The following is a 26,601-nucleotide window of genomic DNA, read 5'->3' as shown; positions in this document are numbered from 1 at the left end:
CCCCCCACGCTCCGTTTTGTTTGTAGAAGCACCTCAAGTCTCAAATCCCTGCAGCCCACAGCCACGACACCCTTGTGTTCCCATGGGACTCTTAAGACCCTTTCCCTCTTCTTTATTCTGTGTGCACAGGGCTGCTGAGTGTGCCTTACGCAGTAAGCCAGAGCATGATCAAAGGGACAGTACTTATCTTCTTGGTAATCCAGCATAAAATCTGCTCTCCTTCATTGGAGTCGTTTACCCAGAGGCAAGACTGAGCTACAGGCAAGCCTGGACAGCCAGCTTTGCTTCCATACCCATCCCAGGAGACGCCAGGGTGTGCTAACAGCAGGATGCTCTGGCCCCGAAGCCAGCCCCTCCGCACAGCCAGGACCAGGGCCAGCAGGCAGTGAAGGGGACGCTGGCATGCCCACAGCACTTTCCTCACTTGGTCCAGTGAACTTTTGTGTGTTCAAATTTCAACTTGAGGCACTGGCTTCAACACCACAAAAAACAGCCATCAGGAGAAGACTTGTTCCTTCTGGGGTAACACTGTGCTATGACCTAAGCCATATGGGACCCTCTCTGCCAAATTGGCCTCCTCCGGATAACAGCACTCTCTAGGTAGGCGGCTGGCTGGGGGGAGAGAAGGAGGAAGTACTGGCACTCTTAGGCTCTGCCTGGAAACTGCGGTGGGGCCTGGGTGACCTCACCATTCAACCATATAACCAAAGGGATTGACCTTGAGCCCTTGGAGCAAGGAGAGCCTCCGGGGCTTGGAAGCAGCAGAGAAGCATGACCAGAGCCCCCTGGTGGCCGCTGGCGGGAGAGCAGTGCTCCTCTGCACCTCTGTGCCTTCGGACCCGACCTGCCTGGGCTCATTGTTGCCGCCCCTGCACGCAGCTCAGCTGTCTGCTCTGGCAGGAACACTGCCCGACTCTCCCAGTCTGAGGCACACAGCGCTCCTCCAAGAGTTACAGTCTGGGAAAGCCACATCAGCTCAAAGAAGAGTTTGGTTTGAACTGAACCATAGTTACAAAAGACTTGAAGTGAGCTCTGAACATTTACAGACCAGGCAAGGTGATACCAGGACCCAGACTTGTAGTTCCCCAGGACAATACAGACGGCCGATCAAGCAGCACTGCTGGCATTCCTACATGGCAACCAGTAGTTGAACCTGAAGAGTGGCACCCCTTAGTCAAGGACAGAGACCCTCTAACGGTTTCAGGCATCATGTCATTTGTATTATTACTCCCCCCCTTACAGCAGAGGAGTCCTGGTGTGGCGCTGTGGGTTAATGCGACAGACTACAAAGCCATTTGAACTGCAAGGTCGGTGGTTCAAGCTCACCAGCGGCTCCTCAGAAACCCTATCCAGGGTCACTATGGGTCAGAATCGACTCAACGGCACTTTACAACAACAACAGATGAGAGGAAGGTAAAACAATTTGTCCTCGTGTCTATCAAAAGAGGAACAAGAAGACACACTGAGGGGTTCTGTCCTGTCCTGCCTTGCTCGCTTTGCTCCTCACTGGTTCCTTAGGGTGCCTGTGTTTGGAGGCCTGCCAGTCTGGGTCCACCTTTATTGCTGCACTGCTTCAAGCATCTTTGCTTACTTGTCTATCTGCTTTCAGATGAGAAGCACCTCCAGGGCAGGACTGTGACATGGAGCCTGGTGGCACTAGTGTGCGTTCAGTAACAAATGCTGAATGAATGAACAAGTGTCAATAAATATGTAGATGATAGCCCAGAGGGAAGAGGATGTGGGCCTGGGTGTGCAGTCGCCATGAGGGCAGGGAGGTAGGGGCAAACAGCACAGGGGAGAAGTGTCTTGGCACTTAGAGGGATCCAGGCGCATCAGCACCTTCCGGAGAGGCCTGGGTCCCTGCCCCTGGCCCGCTGAATCAGAATCTGTTTTAACAAGATCCCTGGTAATTCATTTGCAGGTTAAAGTCTGAGAAGGGCTGGCTAAGACAATGAGCCTGGAGTCCCACTGCATGGGTTCAAACTCTCAATCCACTTCTTATGAGTTGGGTGACTTGTGACAAGCTACTTAACCTCTGTGTCTCCTGTTCCTTATCTGCAAAATGAGTATACACATATGAATTACGGTGGGGACTAAATGGCTCACAGCTAAGTGCCCAAGAAATTCCAGCCATCCTGTGTCCTGCTAAAAGGGGCTTGCAAATAGTTAAGTGCCTAGTGATGACGAACCTCAGTTCCTATTTTGCCAGTTGCCCTACAGGGCAGCTGAGAACACCCCTGGAATCCCAGGAGATGCCAGTGCTGACGTGAGTGGGTGAAAGCTCCCGCAGGCAGACACAGCATCAGGTCTGCGGTACCCACTTTGTAACTTCAGAAATCAGGCTATTGGCAAACGGCTAACTGCTCCCATCAACCAAGTGCCTAACAAGGAGTCAGAGCCTTGTTAGGCACTTGGTTGATGGCGTAAGTAAGTCAAGTTACTTACGCCATCAGCTGACCAGTAGTTCCAGACCTTGATCGTGGCTAGCCCAAAGTCGCGCAGCTGTCTTGTGTTGCGGATAATAAAGGAGAGCTGGAGGGGCGGCTGGAAGGGGCAGGTCCACAAGGCGAGGTCCTTCTTGCTCTGAAATGCCAGCAGGGGAGAAAAGTCATTAAGCACGTTTCTGCTTCCCCCCAAGTCAAAGGCCAGCGTCTGGGGAACTGTGGCACTAATGAGAGGCAGGCAGCAGCGGTTCTGCACCCTCAGTGAGCCCCTCTGACCTCCCACCCAGGCAGCATTTCAATGAGAAATTCAGCAGCCTTATTTGAATCCACATCTGCTCCACATCTGCAGCTCTGCGGTAGGCAGCGGGTGGACGAGCGGGGCATGCACAGGGGTTAGGGAGAAAGTCTAGAGAGCACAGGGAAGGAGCCTCCAGAGCTCCAGGTGATTAACCAGCAAACAGAGCCTTTGATATTCTTTTGTGAAACACTGCAGAATTTTTAAAAATTTAAAAATAGAAAAGAAAGAAACTAGCTCAGGCATTTGTTAGGATGAGGCCATGACACTGAGCCTTGGGATTTTTTCTGTTTCCTTTCAGGGTTTCTAAGCCTCCAGACTCTCGTCTGCAGGTGCGCAGCCAAGGCCTCTCTTTAGGCCGAGAGTCTGGAGGTGTGGCCACCATTTTCATTTGTACCAACAGAACTTCATGTCCTAGCATGTGGTGGAAAATGTGGTCTCAGCTCCAGTCCACCCCCCTGGCCTCTTCTGGACACTAGCCCAGTCTCCATCTGAACAAGTCTCACAGCTGCTCGCATACTTCTCCTCTGGCTGGACCTGGACGCCCGGCACGGGCTGGCTCTGCTCGGGGCTCTTCCTCCCTGACTTAGATATCACGTCTATCTGTTGGCCTGCCTGTACCATTCTCCCACTTCCCCGAGCTTCTCATTCCACTCCAAAACCTTAGCATTCAGCACTGTGCCTTAGCGTCTCTGTGATGGGTGAAATGCACGCCTCTGAAGTTTCACTGAAACATTAGAGAAGAGACTAAATGGGGTCTGGACTGCTGAGGCATTTTATTTGGGTCATAAGTGTTGTAAAAAGGCAAACTCATTGGCAACATTTAAAAACTGGAGAGCTAGTTCACTAAGAGCCAGGTGTCTACAAACTTTCACAAAAGCTATCATGAAGTCTGGTAGACTTGGCACAGGCTGGAGCTGATGGCTGATCTCTTCTGTCACTGCCATAGTCTCCACCACTCCATGCTGCTCCACACCTGACTCACTTCTCACTGACATTCCTGGCCCAGGAGGCTCCAGCCACCTGGACTGTGGGGCCATTGGTCAGAGCCAGGGAAGGAGGAGGCTGGCTGAAGCAGGGCTCTGCAGGCCCCAGCTGCTGGGGAACACACAGGGGGCTTGTTCCAGACAACAATGGTGTCTTTCAGGAGGGAGGAGGTCACTTTTGTTAAGGGGGGTTCTGACGTCTTTTGGCAAGTTTCTCAAGCTCTGCAAACACTTTTAGTGCTCTGGGCAGCTGTGAGGGGTCAAGAAAGCACATCTCCAAACTCAGTGGGGTGAGGGTGAGGGTGAGGGTGAGGGTGAGGCGCATTCCTTAGAGCTGGGGCCTGAAATGGGTCACTGTGGCTGTCTGACAAAGGAAGAGGCTGAAGCCTGACCCTCAGACACAGCGAAGGGACTGTCATTGATTTCCCTTCACATTTCTGTCAGCAGGAGCAATAATGGAGGGCTAAGTGGGAACGGCGGTGTTCAAAGTCAAAGAACATTAACCTGCGGATAACTCAGGGCCTCATTAGCAACGGAGCCTTCTGATGTCTCCTTTCCACAGATACAGCCTGGGTGAGAAAGACTGATTGGGAGCCACCAAGAGCTGACCCAAGGCATGCTGGGTAAATACCCAGATCCAGGCCAGCAGGCAGAGCGCTTGCTCTCCCTCCCTGTTGTGGGAGGGAAGAAAGATGGCAGGGTAAGAATCAGGGCATCTTCACAGTGTTATTTTACCCCATTTGCTCGAAAACCTAGGAGGTGGCTATTCCATGTTACACCTGGAAAACGAGCTCAGTTAAGGGGATGTAATTTGCCCTTAGGTTGCTCAACACCCAAATGACAAGGTGAGGATGTGAACCTAGATTTCTAATTCATTACTATATCTGTCTTCAGTTAGGTGCCCCCGGAAGCAGACCCTGAGGCAAGGATAGGAGTGCACCTAGCTCATGTAGACAGTGAACGCTTCTCGGAATGGAAGTAAAATCGAAGTGGGAAGGTAGCCAATGAGGATGTAGTATCAAATTGGAGCTTCATCCCACAGGGTACTCTGGGAGCCAGAGTAACTCCACCAACAGGCAAGGGAGCTGGGGGTGTATCCACCAACTCCCATAAGCCACTGGCTGAGAGCTGCTCCTGGGCCTCAAGTCCCCACCACTTGGACTCTGGAGGCCGGAGAGAAATCTCCCATCAGAGGCCAGTCAGTGCCGAGCAACTAGTGCACACTGATGGTCCCAACTGGGGGCAGGAGGCTTGTGGGTTAACAGGACACAACAGATCCCAGCTCTGCTACTAGGGGAGGAAAGCATATGAAATTCACAAAAAAAACCCAGGCAGGGTAAATTCTATGATAAAAAATAAGAAAATTATTAATGGCCAATGAAAAGTCTTTTTAGAATGGATGGTGAGCAAAGGATTCCCCGAGGAGGTAACTTTCCAACTCCTAAACCACACGTGCTTTCTATTCCAACATAATCCAACCCATCCCTCGGCCACAAAGTGGCTTTTAGACATCTAAGAAGAGTTGTCAGGCAGGAATTGGACACTAACGTTAGGAACTCAGAGTCGCAGGCAGGGCTGGGTACGTACGTTTAGAGTCACTTTAGAGCTATGGGTCTGGAGGAGGGAGACAGTGTAGGCAGGGAAGGGACCCCTGCGCATCTCATTTTGCCCCATTCACCTCCACTAAAGCAACGTGTCTTCTGAACCACGCAACTCAGGTCTGTTCCCTCAGCTCAGAGCGGTGGCACATCACTCAGCCTACTGGAGACTTGGCTTTCTCATTCATTAAATGAAAGCCACACCCAGGATCATAAAGCCCTCTTAAGGATTCAATGTTCTTGTTAAATGCTGTTGAGTCAGTTATGAACCATAACAACCCTGTATAGGGTTTCCCCGGAGTGGTTGGGGAGCTTGAACTGCCGACTTTGCAGTTCAAACCAACTTTGCAGTCCAGCGCATAACCCACAGTGCCACACCAGGACATGAGATGATGTCAAAGGCCCTGTTCAGTCCCACACCTATGACAAAGATGATTCTAACGCAGGGATGAGGAACGTCCAGCCCCGCCAAGACAACTGAAGTTTCAGTCATCACATTTGTGGTTGTTAAGTGCCGTTGAGTCAGTTCCAACCCAGAGAGACCCTGTATAGGGTTTCCAAGGAGCAGCTGGTGAGCTTGAACCACCGACCTTGTGGTTTAAACCGACTTTGCAGTCTAGCACATTAACCCACAGCGCCACACCAGGACTCCATCACATCAGGGCTGAGTTAATTAAATGTCTGACTCACTGTTGTTGTTATTAAGTGCCATCGAGTCGGTTCTGACCCATAACGACCCTGTACAGGGTTTCCGAGAAGCGGCTGGTAAGCTTGAACTGCCGAACTTGCAGTTCAAATGGCTTTGCAGTCTGGCACATTAACCCACAGCGCCACACCAGGACTCCATTTGACACACTACAGCAGGCTAATTTTTAAGTTGATAATTTTATATGGCCCTGGATGATGTTATAAATATCCAAATGGCCCTTGGCAGATAAAAACACTCCCCACCCCTGTTTGAGAGGCAGCATGTCCTGGGAGCTCCAAGCCTGACTCAAGATGGCTATCAGGAAACCCCGAAGGCAAGGCAGCAGACCAACCTCAGCTGGGCTCAGAGATCAAGCAGCCTGGAGTGAGACAGTTGCCGTATGTCCCAACTTTAGGTCCCCCAAAATTAAAATCCATAAACCCACCAAACCATGGGCCAAAGTCCTCCGTGCTTCACGTGGTGAAGCTCATCAGCCTCTGCTAAACAGAAGCAGAGGAAGAGTAATCGCTGGAATCGGTCCCTATCCAATTCAATGATGCTCTCTACTGCCTTGGCTGCTGAGCCTGCTTCCGGAGTACCACTGTTTCCTGCTCCCAGGGCTGGGGGCCCGAAACCTGGTCCAAGCTGTAGCAGCGTATGCCACCACCTGGAAACCCAACAGCAGAGCAGGGCCTCAAGGCGGAAGCTTCCACATAGCCACTGTCTACAGCGCAGCTTCTTTCCAAGTTCAGGATCATGGAGTTTGGCTCTGAAGGGACTTCTCAGACACAGTCTAATCCAGCCCAGGGAACAGCCCTTTGCTGCCCGATACCTAGCTGCCTTTCTTTTGTAACACCCTGAAGTCCTTTCGGGGGAATTCCTTGCTGCCCCGTGGGGCAGTCTTAGTAAAACTGGCATCGAGATGACATGCCTTCCTAGCCAAAGAGTGGGCCCTTGACCCAAGCTTGTCCCATCAGCCTCTTCTGGGACTAGATATCTGGAACAAAGTGATAGGAGGACAAACCAAATGAACCAAACAACAAATACCTGCCACCTACCTGCCCCCCACCCCCCAACACACACACAAGGAAAGAAACTTAAGCCCTGTGTGAGGACACCCAGAATGCCACCTAGGATGAACCCCTGCATGATCAGTGGGCCTGTCCTCTTCTAGCCAGGTGACAGTGTGGCTACTAGCTACTCAAAAGACGTAAAAAATGTCTTTGAAAGATCAACAGTTGACCTTAGATGGATGCTTTCCAGACTCTAGTCACCACCCACCAAAGTAGGATATACAACATTGTCTCTATGGACTATGTTATACCAGTCGACCCCTGAGACTAGTCCTGTGTCCCCAGGGCCAAGGTGTTCGGGTATGGCTAAGAGGTTTCATAACTTTGCCCTCTGTGTGCTCGACTACATGCATGGACATATTTGTAGCACATCTAAATATCTACACAGAAATATCATCTGAGTGTAGTCCCATTTGTCTACCTATACCTGCTCAGCTGGCATGTCTATCCACCTATTCACTTGAAGACAGAATGCAGGACTGTGTAGGTAATAACCTTTTCTTTTGGGGTCTATCCTATTTAGGATTCATTGAGCTGCTTGAATGTGTGTATCTTCTCATCTTTCATGCTATCGGGGTTATTTTCTTCTAGCAAATCTTTGACAACTTTCTCAGTGCTTTTCTTGTCTCTTCCTGGTTTTGGAATTCTGAAGACACGTAAGTCATTCTTCTTCATGGAGCCCCGTGTAATTCTTAGTGTCTTCATTATTTTTTCCATTCTTTTTTATTTAAGAAAACACTCCTTTAACAGAATAGGATTGAGAGATTTACCTTCAATTTCCCTAATTCTACCTTCCATTGAAGGAGCTCTGGTAGCGTAGTGGTTACGAATTGGGCTGCTAATCTCGTGATCAGCAGTTCGAAACTACCAGCTGTTTCACAGGAGAAAGATGAGGCTTTCTGCTCCCGTAAAGATTTACAGCCTCGGAAACCCTGTGCAGTCACTATGAGTCGGAACGGACTCCACGGCACATAACAACAACAACCTTCCATTGATTTACTTCTAATGTATTACCTATTTCTGAAGTTTTAGTATTAGTATGGACTTCTAGTTGTTTTCTAATTTTCTATTTATCAGTTTCTTCTTGTATTGTTCTTCTGTATTTTTTTTAGAAATTTATTTGTTTTCCTTAATATTGTCCATGATTTCTTTGGTGTTGTCTTTTTTTTATCATTCGTTTGAATTTCTTCTCAGGTTGTTCTGATATCTTGTTTTTGTGTATGTGATTTGAAGTTGTCTGTTGTTTCTGAGACACTGTAGGATTCCTGTATTAATTTGCTGATTCTATGTTGTTTTGCTTTCAGCCTGATTTTCATTATATCTGGGCAGGCATGGCACGCTGGTCACTAGTTTGGCAGCATTGGGGTACTCAACACTTATTTCTGGGTGCGTTTGGTAGTGAGTGGGAGTGTGTAGAGCAGCTGAGGGTGGGCTGGGCGGGAGCTGGTCAGTCTGTGGTAGATCGAGCAGTACTAGAGTGGGAGGTGGCCCCTGCCCGTGAGTGGGGTGGCAGGTATGGCATGGCTGGGTAAAGTCACTGGCTCTTGACTGACAGGAAGGAAAAAAAAGGGGGGGGGAGTGGAGGAAAAAGGAAGGAAAAAAAGAAAAGAAAGGAAACAAGGGAGGAGGAAGAGGAAACATCTAAGGAGAAAGATAAAAGAGACCCTGCTGGTTGGGAACGCAGCTCCTTGGAAGGGCAGAGGCAGCTGGTGCTCTTAGAGACCAAATTTTAAAAAGTGGGGGAGGAAGGAACAAAGAAACCAACTAGGGGGAGGGCAGAGGTGAGGGGTGACAAGCGCTAGCTGCCATGGGAACGCAGGCTCATCCTGCGGAAGCATGTACAACTGGCTGGCTGCAGAGCGATGGGGCGGGCGCCCACCCCATAAGGTCAAAACACAGAGGGAGAAGTTCATCAAGAAATCATCACAGGGAGGACGACTGAACTGAGAAGAAGGAAAGAGAAGAGGGACAGCAGGGGCACACATGGCAGCAGGAGGAGCCACTCTGCTGACCATGAGGGACAGAGGGCATGGAGCGTCCACTCCACAGGATGGGAAAGGAGGGAAGCAGTAGGAAGAACGAAAGAGTGATTGGGTGTGAGAACTGATGGCTTTAGGTGGGTGGGGAGAGGAGTGGCCAGGCCTCTGGTCACAGTGGGTTGTGCAGGTAAGGGCAGAAATGGCACCTCTCTGTCCACTGATCACTGAGGTAAATGCTGGTGCAGTCCTGGGCTATCAGAACTTCCTTGTCCATGGTTTTTGTTCAGTCTCTTCCGTGAATCAGTAATTTATCTATTTCTTTATCCTTTCCTTTGAAACTCTGGGTTCCAGGCTTACCATCCATATCTATTTTACTTGGTTTCTTGGGTCTTTGTTGTAGAGGTCTAGGTTGTAGATCTATCTACTACATCATCTTACATTGACCTCTACCAGTGTCTTTAAAAAAAACTCTGCTGAATCATTAAAAGAAGGCAACTTTGAAAGTCTGAGTGCTTATTCCATGCCAGGGACTTTGTCCCCAAAGCAGCAGAACCCTGAATGGATGTGACGTGGGCTCACCCGGCCTCACTCTTTCCAGCTTTGTCACTTTGACCAAATGTATAAAATGAGGATGTGTGACTCAACAGCTCCTGAGGACCTACGTTTGGTGGCAACTGTGGTAAATTGCCAAGCAGCTAAAAGGCGGTAAATTGGCTTTTCTTATCTACCCCCTACCCCCTAAACCCACAGGGCGAAGATCTGGAAAGAGCTTCAGGGAGACATAAACCTTTACTGGCACCTTTCCCTCAGGCCCAAATGAATGATTGTGGCAGATTACATCATCCTCCCCTCTCCCCACAAGGAGCTCTGGTAGCAGTGTGGGTTATGAGTTGGGACTGCTAACTGCAAGGTCAATAGTTCGAATCTACCGGTTGCTCCATAGGAGAAAGATAAGGCTTTCTGCTCCCGTAAATATATTCAGCCTTGGAACCCTTCTACAGGGTCACTATGAGTTGGAACTGACTCGTTGGCACATAACCACCCCCACCACCCCCTTCCCACAGCAGCACCCTGTACTGTAGGTGTCTTATTAGAAACACAGCAAATGCATGAAACACCTGCAAAGAACAGACCCGTTGTCTCTCCACTTACAGCCAAGTTCCGGTTGACGAGACGGCCCAGGTCCCCAGGCATGTCTGCATTCAGAATGTCTACATCGTGAGGCAACACATAAAGCTTGCTATTTTTCAGGTCAAAGAACTCAACTTCCGTGAGCCCCACCCATGCTGTGCTGCCCCAGTTGGACAGGATTTCCATGGTCACAAAGATGGCATCCTTCATCTCTTCTGCTTTCATCCTCAGCTCACCCTAAAAGAGAGAAAAAGAGCGACCTAGCAGGTTTGAATTCAGCCCTCCCATGATGTATATGCCCTTCACCTACTTATGCAACCTTCAGTGTCTCTGAGCCATACTCTGCACAAAGGAAAATGACAGTGACCACAATGCATATGGCTACTATGAAGATGAATGGGGTCATATTTAAAACACAGTTACTGTCTGGGTTTGCACTTAGTAAGCATTGGGAAAGAGATGGGTATAAATGGAAATGTTTAAAAAGCATCAGATTCTGACGGAACATCCTCTTTTCTCCTCCACAGTCCCATATTCATGTCCTGCTGTGATTTCTGTTGAAACCCTAACAAAGGCCCCATGATCTTGGACAAGTCACTTTACGCCCCTCAGCCTGTTCCTGGCTGGGAAGAAGGAGATGGCCCATCTCGCGATGTGCTGTCATGGAGACTGAACGAGACATTCACCCAAGACGGCTGCGCCTGCATACTCTCCAAAGTGTCCATTTCCTCCTGCTCTCTCCATCACTGATGTCAATCCCAGGCAGGCTGTCTGGCCTGAGAGTCTGCGTGAATGCCATCAATAAACAGCACACTGCAGAGTGGCTTCCTGGGGCCTCTCTAGGGCCTGGATGCAGCAGCAGCCGGCATGGATCAGTCGCTCATGAAATGGTGCCTTCCCTGTGTGCACATGCCCTCTGTTAATTAGTGCTGGTAATCTGCAATGCTTCTGCGAGCAGGGAGCTGAGCAAATGAACAGCAACTGCTCCCTACTTATTTTTTTAATTAATAGCTAGCGAGACGTGCTATGGCTCTCAGCGGGTCTGGATGAGGCTTGACTGCCACACCACGTGGTTGGGGCTGGGGAGGGAGGGAGGAAGGGAGGGAGGTCAGCACAGAGCCCCTAGGAGGAACAGGGCCTATTTTTATTAGCTCAGACTGTAGAGCCCGCAGCTGCCTTCTCCGCCACTACCATGCGGGGTCCCCGGCTGGCAGGACAATGATAAACCTAAATGGGCCTGGCTCACACAGGGCAGGTAGGGGGGCTGGGGAGGTTAATGAGCTTGTGCTTATGAGGAGCAGTGTGCTACCACATGAAAGGTCTGGAAGGGGTGGGGATGGAAAACCAGATGGAAGGCTGCTGGGTCCCGAGCCCAGTGCCATGGAGAATGTGTCCACTCCTGCAGTGTGTTTCTAAATGAAGATGCTGAAGGGTCTATTAGCTGGGAAACACCACAACTTGGCATACCCTGGCTTCCTCGAGTGCTTGATTTAGGATTCTTCTTGGGGATCTGGCATGAACACTTGTTGGGAAGGTCCCTGGTTCCTGACACTCAATGGTCCCTCTCACCACCTGGTTTCCCTTTGGGGAATTCACCTTTTTTTACTTGCAGCAGTGAAGCTTAGGGAGACTGAGCCCTCCCCAACTCGAGAAAGAATTTGACTAGTCCAAGCCAACCAGTTAGCTGCATCCTCATCCTCTTCCTCCAGGATGCTCTTTCTGTAGCCACATGCTCTTTTACATGTGGCTTTGGGATGACCTCATGTCAGATCCTCACTGCCAATCATAAAGATGGTACAAATAATCATGAGAAAGGCGGGTAGAGGAAGGAGCGAGAAGGCGGTACCAGGACCCAGACACCTCACACAGAAGCAGAAAGGATCCCCTGCTAGCCTACCACCTGCCCCTCTACAGGGAAGGCTGCAGCTCGGCCAACATCTTCACACTGGACCCCATGAAGATTAACAGCACCCAATGCAGTTAAAGGAGCTCTGGGAGCGCAGTGGATATGAATCGGGCTGCTAACCTCAGGGTCAGCAGTTTGAAACTACCAGCTGTTCTGCGGGAGAAAGATAAGGCTTTCTGTTCCCGTAAAGATTTACAGCCTTGGAAACCATGTGCAGGGTCGCTATGAGTCGGAACCAACTCGATGGCACTTAACAACAACAACACTGCAATTACCTTTACAGCCTTGATATTTTCTATCGGCAAAACCGGCATGATGACAACATTCCAAGGTTAAAGCACTGTGTTGTGTAGCACGTTCCTGATTAACTCATTATGGACTATTTGGGTCATTCCCATGGCTGTCTTTTCTTTTTCTTTTTCATTTCTTTCCTGCTTCCAGTAATGCTGCTACAGACATGTTTGTGCCTAAAGATTTTTATATCTCTTGAGGCAGTTCCTTAGAATTAGGAAGTGAGCTTACTGTATAAGGAGGACATAGATTCCACGACTCTGGCTAAGTCCTGCCGTTCTGCTTTTCAATAGTGTTTCACCCATTCATATTGCCCCCAGTAGTGTACGACCACAGCACCTTTACTGTAACCTCGCCAGCACTAGAGCTATCAATAAAAATTATGTGTTAACTTAGATTATCAAATAGAACATTAAGGTTGGTCTAATATGCATTTTTTTTTGAAATGTTGGGCATTTCTTGGGATTCCAGGCTACTTGTATCACCTCTTGAGTGGACAAGCTGCTCTCTCTGGTGCAACTTCTGGCCCACATCCCCTTTTCTCGGCTCTTCTCGCTCCATCACATGCACACCTGTGCACAGGGCAGGAGGAGGGATGGAGACTCTGGCAGAAAGATGCTAAAGCTACCACCATCAAAGCAATCCTCATGAAATAGAAAGAGCCGCTCCAAGGCCCTTCCAGCCTCTGCTCTGAATGCACCTTGTAATTCCCGTAAGTGGAGGGTCCTCACTCACCTCTGGATGCGGCCCTTGTTCCTCAGTCGGTAAAATCGTTTGGCTGAGGTGGGCAGAGTCACTGTCGGTGGCCTGGGGGACTTTCAGAAGCTTCTGCTGCTGTCTGAAAATGAGATTGGTTTAGTAAGCAGATGGTAACCAACATCACCCAAAGAAACATGCCCATCCAGGACATCACACTGACCTTTCTAGCTCACAGAGAAGTAGCAGCTAAAGAAGCAAGTCTGCACTCTGCAGACCCCTCAGAGGGGCGCCCAGGCCCTTTTCTCCCTTTAGCATCACTTTACAATCAGGGATGAAATCAAAGTAAGAGAAACCCTGTTTGCGGAGAGGCTGCCCGCAGACCTTGAGCTTCCAGAACTCAGAATACGCGAGAGCAGGGGTTGGCGGCCAGCCGCCTGTATTTCAAATCTGGCCTGTGGCCTGTTTTTCCTATGGCCTGTGAACTAAGAATGTTGTTGTTGGTTTTCTTTTTGGTTGTTTGCTTTAAAAGCACAGCCGTATATGTTGGCAATGGTGGTCAAGGTAGAATTTCCACCTCCCGTGTGGGGGACCTGGGTTCGATTCCTGACCTGTTGCCTCCCGCATAGCCACCCCACCGTTGGTCAGTGGAGGTTTGCATGTTGCTATGGGGTCCTGGTGTGGCGCTGTGGGTTAATGCGCTGGACTGCAAGGTTGCTTTGAACCACAGTGGGTCGGCAGCTCAAACTCAGCAGCCACTCCTTGGAAACCCTATACAGGGTTGCTGTGAGTCGGAACCAACTCAGTGACACTTACAACAACAGCTCAGGGACACGTAACAACAACAACAACATGATGCTGAGCAGGCTTCAGCAACGCTTCCAGGCTAAGAAGGGCTAGAAAGACAGAAGAAAGGCCTGGTGATCTCCTTCTGAAAATCAGCAAGGAAATCCCTGTGGATCCCAACAGTCTGATCTGGGGCTGGCGCAGGACTGGGCCGCGATTTGTTTTGTTCCGTTGTGGGTGGGATGACCAGGGATCAGGGGCGAAGTCAACAGCGGTAGCCAACAACAAAGTGTCTGCTCTCCGTTCCTTTACAGAAAGTTTACCAGGCCCCACTCCAGAGACGTGCTTTGTGCCTCTTTCTGAGAACACAGGCCTTCCATACCCAGCGGATACGCCTGTGTCCTTTGCAAACAGACCCCATGAAGGCTGGCTGAGGCTGTAGATCCCCAGCCTCTGACACACAAAGCCTCCTAATGGTGAAGCCAGCAGCATTTGGCTACATGTGTGCTCCATGTAAAGAAAATGCCATCTGTGGACAAAAGACCTCCTGGCTCAAGCCTTTCATGTTCAGGGGAAATTACAGGTTCTCTCTATTGACCAAGGTGGTCTGCAGCCACGGTTTCTTCTTGGTGGTCTATCGGCTCTTGCATAGCATTACTGTTAAGTGCCACTGAGTCACTTCTGACTCATAGCATCCCTGTTTGGGTGTCTGAAGAGTGGCTGGTGAGTTCAAACTGCCAACCTTGCAGTTCAAACTGACCTTGCGATGCAGTGTTTATCTGACCGTGCCACACCAGGACTCACACAGGATATAGGGCTGCTATCCTATTATATCCTATAATAAGTCTATTTAGAATTTTTATGTAAATTATGAAGAAGAACTGCATTGGATGGACACATTGACTGGAACAGAGAGAAAGCGCCCCCGCCTTCTGGGCCGATGCAGCCTCGTGTCAGGCTGGGTTTCAGCCCCTTGTGCTCCCAGCGGCACCTGGCACAGTCCACGATGTACACAGCTCTGCCTGGCAGCTCAGGACGGTGGTTATAGTTGCAGCTGCGGCATACTGGAACTGCAGGTTCAGCCTGGGGGTCTTTCTGAAGGCTCGATTTAGTCTGAAGACTGGTGGAGGCCTTAATCTTGATCATCAAACAGGTGTGCTGCGTATTAATGGACAGGATGCTATTCTTGGACAAGCTTTTAAGTGAAAAAAGGAGCCAAGGGACATGGTACTGGTGTGGCTGCTTTGTCCCGTGTTCCTGTCCCCAGCCACCTGGGAACCAGTTTACTTCCCTCTGCTGCACAGGATACTCCAGCGGGAACCTTGAGACCGGTGGCATTTTATAGAGGTGGGGACTGGGCTGAACAAGCAAAAGCCATCTTCCTGAGAGAAATTAAGCCAATTTTATGCTTTAGGTTTGGAGGGGTGAGGCCAGATGCCGTCTAGAGGGACAGCTTAAAAGAAAGTCGCATAAGAAATACAGAGAAAACCCACAGTTAAGATCCTTGTGGTTTCATTGCCATGACTTTCTCTGTGTGTGTGTTCTTAATGCCAGTCTCTTACGCAGTACCTGCTTCCCAAAAGGCCAAGTCTATCGGTGGCTTCATTGCTGCCTCTATCTCCCCCTGCTTCCCTGGATGGCTCCGACCCCGGCTCCTGCGTGGAGGTTCCCAAGGCAATGGGAGGCAGCTGAAGATGGAAAAGCTTATTAGTCACATGTCCAAGCAACACTCCTGACCCAAGCCACAGCAGAGCGCTAGCTGAGGTGACACATACGTCAGTGAGCAATGAGCGAGAGAGCGATAGTATCAGCCTGGGCCGATTAGATCAAGAATCTTTCACACATCTTTGCAAAATGGCAGGACCTCAGTTCCTTATGGTCTGGGAGGTCTGAGGTAGTCGAATTCAATGACCTTATTGAACAAATTCCATTATCCAAACATTTCAAGGTCTCAACTGAACCCCTGTTCTGTTTGCTGCAACGTTATCAGGGTCTATCCAGATTCTAGAACCATCATTAGGCCCTTTCTATTTTAATCTTCCAAGCTTTTCCCTTTCCTTTTCATTCATTTTCCAAAGGAGAAATGTGCTCTGTCCTCTAACTGCAAATGTTCTTTGTGTGTGGTCAAAAGCTGAGGATCACAAGTCAGCTCATCCAGACATCCTGGACACTGGCATGGGCAGTGCCACCACAGAAAACAATGACTACTTTAGGGGCAATTAGAAAAAGAAACCCACCACAGGGCTTTGGGGAGTTGTGTACACTTAGCACTCTCTCCCTTCCCCACCCTCTACCCTTCCTCTTTGCTCACCTTCTCCCTTCCCCCAACCTCTCTCCTTTCTCCCACTGTCCCACTTTCTTCATTCTCTGCTTTCCTCACCCCATGTCTCCCTTCTCCCTGACCCTTGGCCTTCTGCCTCTCTACCTTCTCCTTACCCTCTCTCTCTCTTCTCCACTGTCTTCCTCCCCTAACCCCAATCTCTTTTTTTTACTTCTCACTCTTCCTCCCCGCAACTTCTCTCTCCCCACTAAGTGCTGGCTTCTTCCTACACCTTGATTGAGCCTGAGAATTTCGATTTCACAGCTTCCACCTAGAATACTGTTCTCTATTGTCTCCTTCCTAACAGGCAGGTCTCAGCTCAGGTGAGCCCCATCTTGGGGTCTTTTTCAATTGCTCTATCAGGGGTAGGACTTCTGGTGTGGCATTGCCAGTTAATGCGGTAAACTGCAACATCGGTTTGAGCTGTTAAGGCCGGCAGTTCTAACTCACCAGCTGCTCCTTGGAAACCCTGTACTGGGTCGCTATGAGTCGGATCCTGACTCGATGGCGTTTAGCAACAACAACATCAGGGGTAGGAAGTAGCCACCACTCCACAGTCGACACTTTCTTGCCCATTGGCTACTTTTATTGTTGTTATTGTTGTGTGCCATAAAGTAGATTCCAACCCATAGCGACCCTGTATAGGGCTTCCAAGGAGCAGCTGGTGACCTTGAACCACCAACCTTGCAGTTCAAATGAGTTTGCAGTCTGACACATTAGCCAGGACTCTACACCAGTCCACACTAAGATGCCACTTTTATTGTTATCACTTTCTAAAGTCACCTCTGGACCAATGAATAAGTCAAGACAAATGGAAACAAGATTGAGGTTGTCATAGACTACATTTTGCTTGGATCAACCAACACTCATCAAAGCTGCAGTCAAGAAATCAAATGACGCATTGCATTAGGCAAATCTGCTGCACAAGAACTCTTTAAAGTGTTCAAGAGAAAAGAAGTCAGTTTGAGGACTAATATGTGCTTGGCCCAAGCCAGGGTATTTTCAATAACCTCATATGAATGTGAAAGTTGGGCAGTGAATAAGGAAAACCCCAGAAGAATTGATGCATTTGAGTTGCGGTATTGGAGGAGAATTTTCAAAGTACCATGGACTGTCAAAGGAACAAACGAATCTGTATTGGAAGAAGTAAAGCCAGAGTGCTCCCTAGAAGCTAGCATGGTCAGATTCATCTCTCATACTTAGGGCACATTATCAATAAGGACCTGTCTCTGGAGAAGGACATCATGCTTGGTAAAGTAGAGGGTCAGTAAAAAAGAGGAAGACCCCCAACAGGACGGATTGGCACAGTGGCAGCAGTAATGGACTCAAGCGTGGCAGTGACTGTGAGGTTGACATAGGTCCGGGCAGTGTTTCCTTCTGTTGTACATCAGGTTGCTGTGAGTCGGTACTGACTCCAAAGCACCTAACAACAACAACAACAACAAGTCACCTTGTTGGTAAGTCGGTTTCAGCTCACAGTGACCCTGCGTAGGGTTTCCGAGAGCAGCTGGTGGGTTTAAATCGCTGATCCTAGAGTGCCTGCTGCCTGTAAGCTCCGTCTTAGTCACCTCAGCAGTCAGAGCACATGACCTAAGAATTTTAGTAACTCATCTTTATCTACTGAGGTCATCTTTCCTGAGATATGCCAAATTGATTTTGATATAGAAATAATTTACTTATTCAGGGCACTAAGATCTGTTTTTGTGTGTTTCTGTTGGGAACTAGAAACTTCCTGGAGTTGGAATTGCCAGCCTGGGTGTGAATCTTGTCGCCCACTTGCACCCCAGTGCTAGCTGCTCAGTCTCATCTCCTCTCTGTGAAAGAACAGAAGGACAACGCTGGTGCTGTTTGTCTCCCAGGGCGCAGAGGACCTGCTGGGCCGTGGGAAGGAGAGCCCTGGGGGCTGTGTGTGCTGTTGGGGGTCTCTGCTGCTCCTCTCGGTCTTTCACTGACCTCCAAGGACAGCATCTCTTCCTTGTCCTTCAGCAGGCTGGCCCAGGGCTTGGCTGCTGGTTCCTCAGCATCCTGAAATGATATAATCATGCGGTAGGAGGTCAGAACAAAGTCACTCAGTGCCTTCTTCACTTGTCAGGGACAGGGACCTGCTCTCGATGTACACACATCAGCAGCAGGGACAAAGCACAGAGCTCCGGAAGCACAGAGCCCCAGACAGTGGCCCCGCCAGCCAGACTGGAGGAGCCCCAGTGGAGTGGATAGGGCCGGGCCTGCAGGCAGGCAGCTCCAGCCACTTGCAAATATGTGCCCTGAGCACACCACTTGGCTTATGTGGGTGGCAGCAGCGGCATGAACAGCATGGGGCCATGAGCCAGGCCTGCTGTTCACTGTGAGCATGAAGTACGGCAAGCTAAGAACTAGAGGCAGGGACCTGCTTCCAAGAAAGGACATGCATACTGAGGTTATGACCAAAGTTCCCAGACCCCAGGGCTGCCCACTCCATCCCGCCATCTATCCCCCAGCTGGTTGCTTAAGCCACAGCAGGCAGAGGGCACAAACTCCACTCCAGGTGGGCCAGGCAGGTCTCATTACCAAGTGAAGTGGTCGGAAACCAGAGAGCAGATACCTGAAGGCTCCTGCTTGCCTGCAGCTCTGAGGAAGAGCTCTCCAGAGAAGCCCCATTCTTCCCTGCTTCAACTTCCTTCTTGCAGGAACCCACTTTCTCCCCTCCTCTCCCTCCCTTGTCTCCCCCTCCCTTTCCCCCACCCTCTCCCTTCTCCTCCCTGTGTCCCTTAGTCCCAACTTCTCCTTTCCCCCTCCCTTCTCCCCATCTCTTCTTTCTCCCCTTCTTCCTTTCCCCCACCCTCTCCTTCCTAACCCCTCTCCATTTACAACCCTGCTGTAAGGGACCCATTTCTTGTCGGAAGCCCAGGAAGAAGCTTAGCTTCCAACCTTGGCTCTTTCTGAAAGACAGTGGAGGAGATTTGGGCTTTGGTAGACCAGTGAGTGATGCCCCGTGGGATCAGAGGTGATGAAGCCTCCCACAGCTCTCTCTTCTCTCATGTGCTATTTCAGCTGGGTGGAGAGGCTGCCTGGAAACACACCTGCAGTTGGCTGGCTGGCAGCTCAGCCTTTCTGCGTTGGAGCGCCTTCTGCAGGGCTTCATTCTCCACCTGGATGGCTCGGAGCACGGCCGAGGCATCTTCCTCCCGGTCCTCCGTCTCTTGCACTGCTTTTCGGGATGCTGACAGGGGTCTCTCCCATCGGCTTCCAGGTCCTGGAGGCAGAAATAGGAGGATGCTCTTCAGAGCACAGCTCAACAATGACGAGACTCAAATGGAGAGGTATTCCCTAAACCAGATGGACTGCATTTGCTAAACACACCAGGGTCAAGGAGGAGACTGGAGAGCCCTGGAGTCGGCAGTGAGCTGATGTGTGATCCAGTCCTGGGTCCTAGATGGCAAATACACTGCTAGACAGCACTGTTGTGACAGTCGGGTGTGGGGGGGGAACTGAGGGGGGTCTGCGGCTTCTAAATGGGACCATTAGAGATACCCTGGGAGACACATCAGTAAAGTACAATGGTGTCCACGACTCAGTCTCAGATGGTTTAAGGATACGCACACATCCACACCAACTCCTCAAGCACTGGCATGGTTAGGTTCCAAAGACCAGGCTGTGACAAAAAAAAATGGAGGATGATCATCACATAGGTCACAAAACGGGAAGATGACCACATCATGACGTAACTGCTAAACCTCGGAGAATCATGGCCTAGCCAAGTTTACACATACATGGAATTTTCAAAAAGTTCATGGAAAAATCCCAATATCTTTCCATTCCATTTTCCCATGAACTTTTTGAAGCTCCCTCCTAGCCTTAACCATCACAGTCATGGATACTCTCACCTTGCACCCTGGTGTCTACTACTGACAGATCTATGTTGTTAAAGCACAAAACAGTTGGAGATTAGCCTTTTCTCTATTGCTGGAAATATGCAATGCGGGTCCTGGGTAAGTGAGGACTAGGTATAGCTGTGTGTGTAGATAGAGAATATGAAAAAGCAACTGGGGCAAAATGCTAACAAGTGGAGGATCTGGGTGGAGTTAATTGTACATTAAAACTTTTAAGTACATTTGACATGGTATCAAAATAAAAAGTCATAAAAATAACTCAAGCAAAAGAAAGTCAATCCTAGTTATTTGTAGCCACTATGCTGCTCCTAGGAAACACTACGCAGGGTTGCTACGGGTCAGAACCGACTTGAGGCAAACAACAACATGGTCTAGTATAACGGAGTCCTGGTATGGTGTTGCAGGATAAGCACTGGACTGCAAGGTCAACAGTTCAAACTCACTAGTCGCTCCTTGGAAACCTTACACGGGGTTGCTTTAAGTCAGAACCAACAACAACATGCTCTATAAAGTCACTGGACATTGAGCCACTTCTAAGGGAAATACAAAATTAGGTTCCTGTGAGCTTCGGGTCACAATTCTGTCAACTGATCAATACGCAACCTGAGTTTATGTATGTTTTTTTTTTAAATTTTGTTTTATAGACACCTTGTTTAGCATACACTATTGACATGTTAATGGTACTCAACCCACAGCAAGCAACTATAACTTGGGCCTGAACGTACGTAAGCTTGTTTAACACATGTACTTTCTCAAAAAGGCACATCACAATCTTCTGGTTCTTAGAAACACTACACAACACATTAGCACTACACTCAGGGCCATTTTAACAGAAACATCTCTAACAAAAAGGACAAAAGTACAAAAAAAAGGCACTCACTAACTGTAAGAAGGGTGCTTGTCCCCAGTCTCAGCACTGAGACACTTGTCAACAGGCAAAGCGCCACCCTGCTTGACCTCAGCTGGGAACATGCACTTGTTCACAAATGTCCAAAAAGCACCGTGAATCTGGACTTTACAAACAGGGGCTTCATAAACAATGAGTATCACCTGAGCCTATTAGGAACCTTCCTGATGGACAACATCAGGAAGAGGGATGGAGTGCTTTTCCTTTGTTGTGTTTTGTTCTTGCTGGTGTACCAAGTATCGAGAAGCAATTGCACCTCAATTTAAGAAAAGAAAATATAATGCCAAGTGGCAGTCAATTGTGGAAGTCTCAATGTACAGACAATGGGTTTTATAAAGTGAAATGCAAAAAGCACCTAACAAGACTAGCTAGCTAACATAAATTATGGTCTATCCACTCACTGAGGTACTATGCAGCCCTAAAAAGCCACAGACGTGATAAATAACACAGAGAATTACGGCAGAAATGCTATGGAAACCCAAGAGAAGCGGAGTAGGGTAAGGGAGGTTGGGAGTGCAGGGAGAGCCGGCAGGGTGGGCCTCATGGTGTACCTGGCACCCACCCTCCAGGCTATACCACTAGGTGGGAGACATGTGGTGTATTCACAGAGCAGCAACATTGCAGATGGGGCTGCGGGAGGGTGAGCAGGGTAGAGGCTGAAAAGGTTTGGGTGGGGGAACGTGGAGGCCACTGTAGGATTGTTATTCTATGTAAAATGGTGAAATTTGATCAAGCTTAAATGATGAGTAGAATATAGACTGAAGTGATACAAGGCAACAAAGAGAAAGGACCAGTTGTTGGAACTATGGCCTTAATGAGAGAAATGACACTGGAGACTGCATGATAGAATTTTACAAAAGCAACCAATAATCCACCTCAAATACCTGTTTTTAACACCATAAAGAGTAACTATACACATGGGTCTCACCAGATGGAATGCACAGGAATCAAATCGACTGTATCTATGGAAACAGCTGGTAGTGAAGCTCAGTATCATCAATCAGAACAAGGCCAGAGGCTGACTGTGGAACAGACCATCAATTGCTCATATGCAAGTTCAAGTCGGAGCTGAAGGAAATTAAACAAGGAGAGAAAGATCCAAGATGGTGGTCTACACAGACATGCTATCTAAGCCCTCTCTACAACAAAGAGTCGAGAAACTAAGTGAAACTGATACTGATGATAATGTTAGAACTCTGAGCTTCAAAGTAAAAGATAAAGAGGCAAATCAAATACTGGTGAGAAGAAACTGAACCAAAACAATGAACTAGGAGACATAAGAAGCAGCTGGTCAGGCAGAGCCTAACTATTTTGAATTATTTCAAGCAGTGTTCATATCAGAGCAGGAACCAGATAACCAAATCTGCTCACCAGGACTGCACTAGTGACAACACCAGTGACCAGCAACCAATAGCCAGAGAGTTGTGATCTCCCCGTTTACGTCCCACACCTTCCTGGTGGCCAGAAATGTGGCCACCCCTCCAATAGCCAGTAATGCCCCCTCGGCTCTCCTTACTTCCCAGCAGCCCTCTCCCTCTGCATTCCTCTGATGACCTGGGTCAAGCTCATGAGAAACAAGGAAATCATGCCCACCATCTCTGAGGTTGGTGAGGCATGCTCTTGCAAATTGGGTATCACGCATCTACCACCCCTCACTTGGAAGTGCACTCTCTTGCAAATCCACAGTTGTAGCGGATTTGATTCCTGTGTCTCCATCCAGCGAGGCCCATGTGTCACTGTTTATGTTATTTTTTTAAAAAGTAAAATTCTAGCATGTAGTCTCCATCATCAAAGTTGTATTTTCCAACTACCGATTCTTTCTCTTTGTCTCTAACCTCTGTCTCCAGCAGTGTGTTCCACTGCAGACCGGACACCATGCCCCCACCTCCTCTTTCATTTTTTCCCCTTCCCTTGTTTTTCTTTCTTTCTTTTTTGCTTTTATTCTCCACATTTATTTTGGTCACATCTGGCAGGAGACAGCAACCAGGTCCATACTACCGAGACACAGCCACCCTTCCTGCTGCTACACCCACTGGGTGAATGTCACCTTCTGACTGACAAGAGACAGCAGTCAAGACCATCCAAGTCAACCCTCAACTTCTCTATGTGAACAGCAAACCAGACCAAGAACTGTGCATACAGTTCCATCTGCTACTGGTGTAGCGCCGTGGGCTAATGCACTGGACTGCAAAGTCATTTGAACCACAAGGTCGGTGGTTCAACCTCACCAGCCACTCCTTGGAAACCCCATACAGTGTTGCTATGGGTAGGAAATGACTCGCCAGCACTTAACAATAATCACACCCATCGGGAGAGGTAGTGAGTGCCAAAGTGCTGTCAAACCTCACTTGCCCATATATCAAACCAAAGCAAAAAACTTGGGCAAAGCATACCAACATATAACTATCAAATATATACAATAATACCACAGTGTGTCTGAGACAGCAGACAACCTCAGTTCATACAAAGAAACAAGGCAAGGTGACTAAAATAAGTGACAAAAATACTGAGCCAGAAAACCTTCCTGAGGAAGAAATGATAGTGGAACTACTTGATAAGGAATTCAAAAGAACTCTATTTAGGATCCTGTAACAAGGAAAACACAGACAAAAATAAAACACAAACAGAACTCCGGAAGAATTTAGGAAACAATACCAGAATAAATTGACAAAATACATGGAAAGTTAGAAACCATAGTAAAATAAAAATCCAGAAGATTAATACAGATTAGCACTAAAATTTCAGAAATTGAAATGTCTTAGAAGGACAAAGGAGTTGAACTGAATCAATGGAGACAGAATTAGTGAAATTAAAGACAAATTTCTCAAAACTAATCTGTTAAAGGAACAATCAGAAAAAATAATGGGAAGACAAACAGGAAAGAAAGCCTATGAATTCTGTGGGATACCTTCAAGGGGAACAATTTAAATGTGATCAGAATTCCAGAGCAAGAGGAGAAAGACCAAAAAAAAAAAAAAAAAAAAAAAACAACCCACCAAGATGTTGAAAATTTATTGGAAGAAAACTTCCCTAGTACCATGAAAAATGTGAAGATATCTATTTAAGAAGCTCAGTGAACCCCAAATAGATAGACCCCAAAAGAAAATTACCAACATATATCATAATCAGTCTTTCCAAAATCAAACACAAGGCAGCAGCTTGGGAAAAATTAAAAGTTACCCACAAAGGAGAACCAGTAAGACTAAGCTCTGATATCTTGACAGAACCACACATGAAAGAAAGCATTTATAAGATGACAAATATAAAACCTTGAAAGAAAAAAATTGCCAACCAGGAATTACATATCCAGCAAAAGTAACCCCCAAATGATGGCAAAATTAGGTCATTTTCAGATAAATACAAATTAAGGTAATTTGTGAAAAAAACAAAACCAAAATCCAACCTTACAAAATATGCTAAAGGGATTCATTTGGACAGAGAACCAGCAATGGCAGGTAACAACCTAAGATAAAGGTTGGAAACCAACCCAGATATATAAGTATCAAAAATAAGATAAACCTGTAAGACTGAAAAGAGAGAACTAGGGATGTCAATTTGTAAGCGATGACAACTACACAGAAAACGAGAATAAACGGTCGCTTCACATGTTCCAAATGTAGAGGAAGTCAGTTGATATCAAGATAGAACAGACTGATTTAAACTTGGGGAGATTATAAGTCACAGGGTAACCTATACAGTGTCTCTATGAGTCAGAACCAAGTCGACGGCACTTAACAACAAGCTCAAAGAAAATGAACAAACGTTCTAATCAAAATAAAGAGAAAAACCATAGTGATTTATAAACCCTTGGGTTACAATGACTTATGGCTTCTGTATTCCAGTCTTTGTAACTCCCACCAAATGACTGAGTTGTTGCTGTTCGTGCTGTGAGTCAGTTCTGACTCATAGTGACACTGTACAGGGTTTCTGAGGAGTGCTGGTGGGTTTGAACTACCAACCTTGCAGTTAGAAGTCCAGTGCTTATATCCTACAGTGGCACAGGAGGACTCCAAAATGAATGGGTTTTTTGTCGTTGTTAAATGCCATCAAGTCAGTTTCGACTCATAGCAACTCTACATAGAATTTTCAAGAAGTGGCTGGTGGGTTTGAACCACTGATCTTGCAGTCAGCAGTCCAGTGCTTACCCTACAGCACCATACCAGGATCCCAAACAACTGGGTGTGATCATGCAAATAAGGTATATGGAACTCTAATATGCGGATTGGTCAGTTTTGTCGTTCCACTAGGTATAAAATCTCAGCAGAAAGAATAGGGGATCCCATGACCATCAAGAAAGAAGAACCATGAGTGGAATGCATCCTTTGGACTCTGAGGTCCCTGACTAGAGGGTAGACACACGCTAGCTTGGGTGACAGGGAGGGTACGACACAAGAAGAAGGAGGGTGGCAAAATAATAATGAAGACCGATGAAGACAGAGGGAGGTAGGCATGGGCTAAAGGGGGATAGATATAAATAGTGCTATATACGCAACCTCAGAACAACAGTGTTCTGTGCTTAGATAAATGGATTGAGACAGGCTGAATGGGTAAAGGGGACAAATGTAAATAGACAACATACACAACCTCAGAACAACGGTGTTTTGTGCTTAGATACATGGATTGAGACAGGCTGAATGGGTAAGGGGGTAGATGTAAATAGTGATATATACACAACCTTGGAACAGCATGTTCTATGAATAGGTACATGAATTGAGACAGGCAGAATGGGTAAGGGAAGAAAAGTAAGATGTATATTTTTTGAAAGAGGATATTTGCATGTAAGTATTTACGTTTCCTGCAAACACAACTATAAATTTGATGGAGCATACACTAGACAAAATGATGAAAACTTCCAACGTTCTAAGGCAAAGAGTTTATGGGCCTTGGGGCTGGGACCATGGTCTAAGGAGACTCCATGGTCAACCGGCATAGCATCGCCACAAAGACAATGTTCTACATCCTGTTTGGGTGAGTAGCCTCTGGGATTCTGAACGCATACAAGCGGTCATCTACGGCGCAGCTATTGGTCTCTCTGTGTGCATAAGAAAGAAGAGTGATAAGAACTGAGAGGCTTGGAATCAATTAGTCCAACAGACTAATGGAAAATGTGAATACCAGTCTCCACAACTCTGAGACCAAAAGAACTAGATGGTGCCCGGCTACCACACTACCAGATAGAGTAGGAAAAAAATGTGGAACAAAACTCAAAATTAGTTACTAAAAAAAAAGTGGACCGGGTTTACTGGCCAGAAAGAGACTGGAGGAACCTGAGGTTATGGTCCTCACCCACCCTTCAGATCTGGAACGGAACTCACCCTCGTGACCTACTTTTCATCCGAGTAGTGAATAGATATATAGTGGGGACAACAACAGTAGTAAGGTTGTACACCATGGAATGGCCGAAATCATTCTAAATCAAAAGGCAACATTTTCCTAAGCACAAAGCTGAAAAAGGATAGTAAGGGAGGAAGCAGGATAACCATTGTTGCATGGAGGGAAATGTGCTCATTGAGAGAAAACAGATGTATGATTTATTGAATGTAAAGCCAATGATCTTGTCTGTAAACCTTCACTCAATTCACAATGGTTGCTGCTGGAATCTTCATGAGGCGCTGTAGGATAAGCACTGGAC

At 47.8% G+C, this 26,601-nt stretch overlaps 1 protein-coding gene across 1 annotated transcript in view; it reads right to left on the bottom strand.

Annotated features, from left to right (window-relative positions):
• The window catches only part of KIAA0556 (KIAA0556 ortholog), a 255,125-nt gene that overhangs the window by 53,912 nt on the left and 174,612 nt on the right, over positions 1-26,601 (bottom strand). The window contains exons 9-14 of the mRNA XM_006859897.1: positions 19,253-19,425; positions 18,147-18,218; positions 15,443-15,561; positions 13,127-13,229; positions 10,216-10,431; positions 2,446-2,583 (exon numbers count right to left, since the gene is read on the bottom strand). Coding sequence (XP_006859959.1) covers positions 2,446-2,583; positions 10,216-10,431; positions 13,127-13,229; positions 15,443-15,561; positions 18,147-18,218; positions 19,253-19,425 — 821 coding nt within the window. The remainder of the gene's footprint in view (positions 1-2,445; positions 2,584-10,215; positions 10,432-13,126; positions 13,230-15,442; positions 15,562-18,146; positions 18,219-19,252; positions 19,426-26,601) is intronic.

This window comes from Chrysochloris asiatica, unplaced genomic scaffold, assembly GCF_000296735.1.
Source record: "Chrysochloris asiatica unplaced genomic scaffold, ChrAsi1.0 scaffold00034, whole genome shotgun sequence".
NCBI lineage: Eukaryota > Metazoa > Chordata > Mammalia > Afrosoricida > Chrysochloridae > Chrysochloris > Chrysochloris asiatica.
Note: the sequence above shows the minus strand (reverse complement) of the source record. Positions and strands in the feature narration are given on the sequence as shown.